This window comes from Montipora foliosa, chromosome 8 (assembly GCF_036669935.1).
Source record: "Montipora foliosa isolate CH-2021 chromosome 8, ASM3666993v2, whole genome shotgun sequence".
NCBI classification, from domain to species: domain Eukaryota; kingdom Metazoa; phylum Cnidaria; class Anthozoa; order Scleractinia; family Acroporidae; genus Montipora; species Montipora foliosa.
This window is the reverse complement of record NC_090876.1, coordinates 15,998,080-16,000,746: the sequence shown is the minus strand read 5'-3', so window position 1 is coordinate 16,000,746 and position 2,667 is coordinate 15,998,080. Positions and strand designations below refer to the sequence as shown.

Below are 2,667 nucleotides of genomic sequence, written 5' to 3'. Positions count from 1 at the left end.
TTAAGCGAACAGCTTTCCTCTAATTTATTTATTTATTTGTTGTAACTAAAACAATTCAGTACAGTGTGATAATTTTCATTGAGTATTGCTGAGTATTACCAATACAGGGCCAAGCCTAAAGACTATCGTGGAGTTAATGTTACGGTGAATTAGTCACCAGATTAATTTAACAAACTAATAAATATACTCTTAAATGTATTAAGATCCCCAGTGTCAAAACCTTTTTTTTTTTAAATTAGCAGTCGCTAAAATAAATATCAAAGGTGTTCGTCATTTTATTGTAATACAAAATATGTTCACGGCATTCGCTGGTTGTTGCTGACTTTAAAAGTCGCTGTTGGCCAACCGTTGAGATCACTTCGTTAGTATATACTAAAACAGTTATTCTTTTCAATCTCGATGAATAGTGACACGGAATATTTAATTCTTGACCATGGAAGCGTGCAAGTTGAGAGAACACAACCGTGGTCTGGCACGCGGATCCTTACGTGCCAGTTGCAAAGGAAATGTTAAAACATAATTGTCGAATCTTATATTATTTGAATAATCATTGTCCTTGCTAAAGCTGCTCGGTTTGTAAACGGCCATTCCTCCACCTCAGCTCTGGATACATTAATGCATTCTGCGTACAACTATAATTAACATCTAGGGCAGCTCTAGTGTCAATTATTACTCATAGTATTTCTAGGAGAAGCCAATGGACGAAATGGCACTCCACTATCCTTGTGCAAGCCAAACAGCCAGTTATTTGTCACTACTGCCTTTGGAGATATTATCAATGAATGTAGTAAAATTACAACTAATGTTAAATGGCTAAAACAATTACGGAACCTAAGCAATCAAGTTATATCCAGAAATGAAGGCCAAAGAGATGCGCGTTCTGTATGATATCACGAGGTGTTCCCTTACCCTTTTTCTCAACTTCCACATCACTTGTCTCCAGTGTTGCTCGAACTTTACTTCTCAAAGTAAACATAAACATATAAGATAACCCTTAACCAAAAAAAAAAAAAAACAATAACACGAACCCTAATCGGTTGCGCTGCCGTAAGTACGAAAGTGGCGTTTAGACGTAAAGGACACTTCATGTGGTAATCAAACTTGAGCTTGCATCTCGCTACCTGGGCCTTGTTCCTCGAAAGCCGATCAACACTAAGCCACGATTAAATATCAACCTAGTTATGAATTTTGTGAGTCAAAAAATGTTGAAATATGTAATTTTAGGCTAAAAGAAAACAAATATGTACGTCAAAATTAAAGGCTAATAATTCTGAGCATTATTTTTTGAAACACGAAGTATACTGCAACGAAGGTTTCCTGTAATCCAGGATTAACTTAATCCGGCTTTAAAGAGCTTGGCCCGCAGGAAGCCAACCTAATGAGCCAATAATTAACTTTCAGTAACAATAGAAGCAATCCCCGCTAAGCGCCGGTTGAGCCTTCGATTAGTTAAGACATGAAAATATTTTCGACTCACTAAATGGGACACCGCTCTAGTTTACAAGAACCCGCTCGTGTTTGTAATTGGAGAACTATGCGATCGTAGGTTATTCTTAATTGCTCTAACATCGATCAAGAGACCAACAACGACACAAACAGCAGCAATGAAAAATATCACCCAAAAACTTATCTTAAGGTAATTAATCAAGACATGACGATCTTGTTGGCCTCCTTGTCCATTTGTGTAATCTTTAATGAAGTCGATCCCTTTTTTTAAGCATATTTCCTCTACTTGTGCGGCAATCGCTGGTCTTCCGACAAAATAGCACTTGGAATTTTTGCTGGCAGACCTCAGAGCTTTCTCAAAGTTTATCCTGCCATGTTTTAGCTTTATCTGGGTGTCTCTCGTATCGTTAGGCAATGGCTGATCGTCCGGATTTGTGACGTAAAAGTTGAAGTTAATGCTAATATTTCCCTTGGCTTTTATTTTTCTCAAAAGTTCCTCGATTGGCTCACTAAAGAATCGGAAAAATGCTTGGCATCGGACAGAGTAGTAGATTTCAATTCTGCATCGTTTGTTGTCTTTTTGGCTGTCTCCTTGAAAAAATGGTCGATTTCCGTAGGCCAGGCTGCTTAAGACATCCAAAAGATATCCGCATCCAGATCCTGTTGCGAATAGCACGTAATGGGCTGGTGATTTCTCTCCGCGCTCTGACTCTTCAGTAAGCTCATCATACAGTCGGCTTACAGACGAACGATAAGGACCCCATGTGTGCAAGGCGCAGGATCTGTCGTCATCGGCCAGCCAACTTGTCCAAGGAAGGAACAATTGTTCTCCGTCCTGTATTATGGATGTCACCAGACCGATGTCCCATGTGGTGTCTTGCGATAGATTGAAAAAGGTCGTGAAGGGATGTGATCGCTGTGGAACGACTCCTACGCTTTCTCTTATAAAGTGATGAGTATAATACACATCACCAACAGCGTGCGTCACTTTTTTGTCCAGTTTTATGTACACAATGACGTACTCGTTGTTACCGATGACTTCCTTTCGCACAATGTGACCATGTTGACGTCTGTAAACCCAGATAGAAAGGACTCGGTCCAAACACCAAATTAGTAGCAGTGGCAGATTAACCACACGTGACAGACCGTGATACATCTTTCGAATGTTGTCAATAGCATACCAGATACCAGCAAACGCATGTAAGGCCATTGCCAGTGAAT

At 39.6% G+C, this 2,667-nt stretch overlaps 1 protein-coding gene across 1 annotated transcript in view; it reads right to left on the bottom strand.

The window, feature by feature from the left end:
- Positions 1–1,248: 1,248 nt before the first annotated feature.
- The window catches only part of LOC137967670 (uncharacterized), a 19,707-nt gene continuing 18,288 nt past the window's right edge, over positions 1,249–2,667 (bottom strand). The window contains exon 9 of the mRNA XM_068814197.1: positions 1,249–2,667. This exon is cut by the window's right edge and continues 760 nt beyond it. Coding sequence (XP_068670298.1) covers positions 1,499–2,667 — 1,169 coding nt within the window. The 3' untranslated portion in view covers positions 1,249–1,498.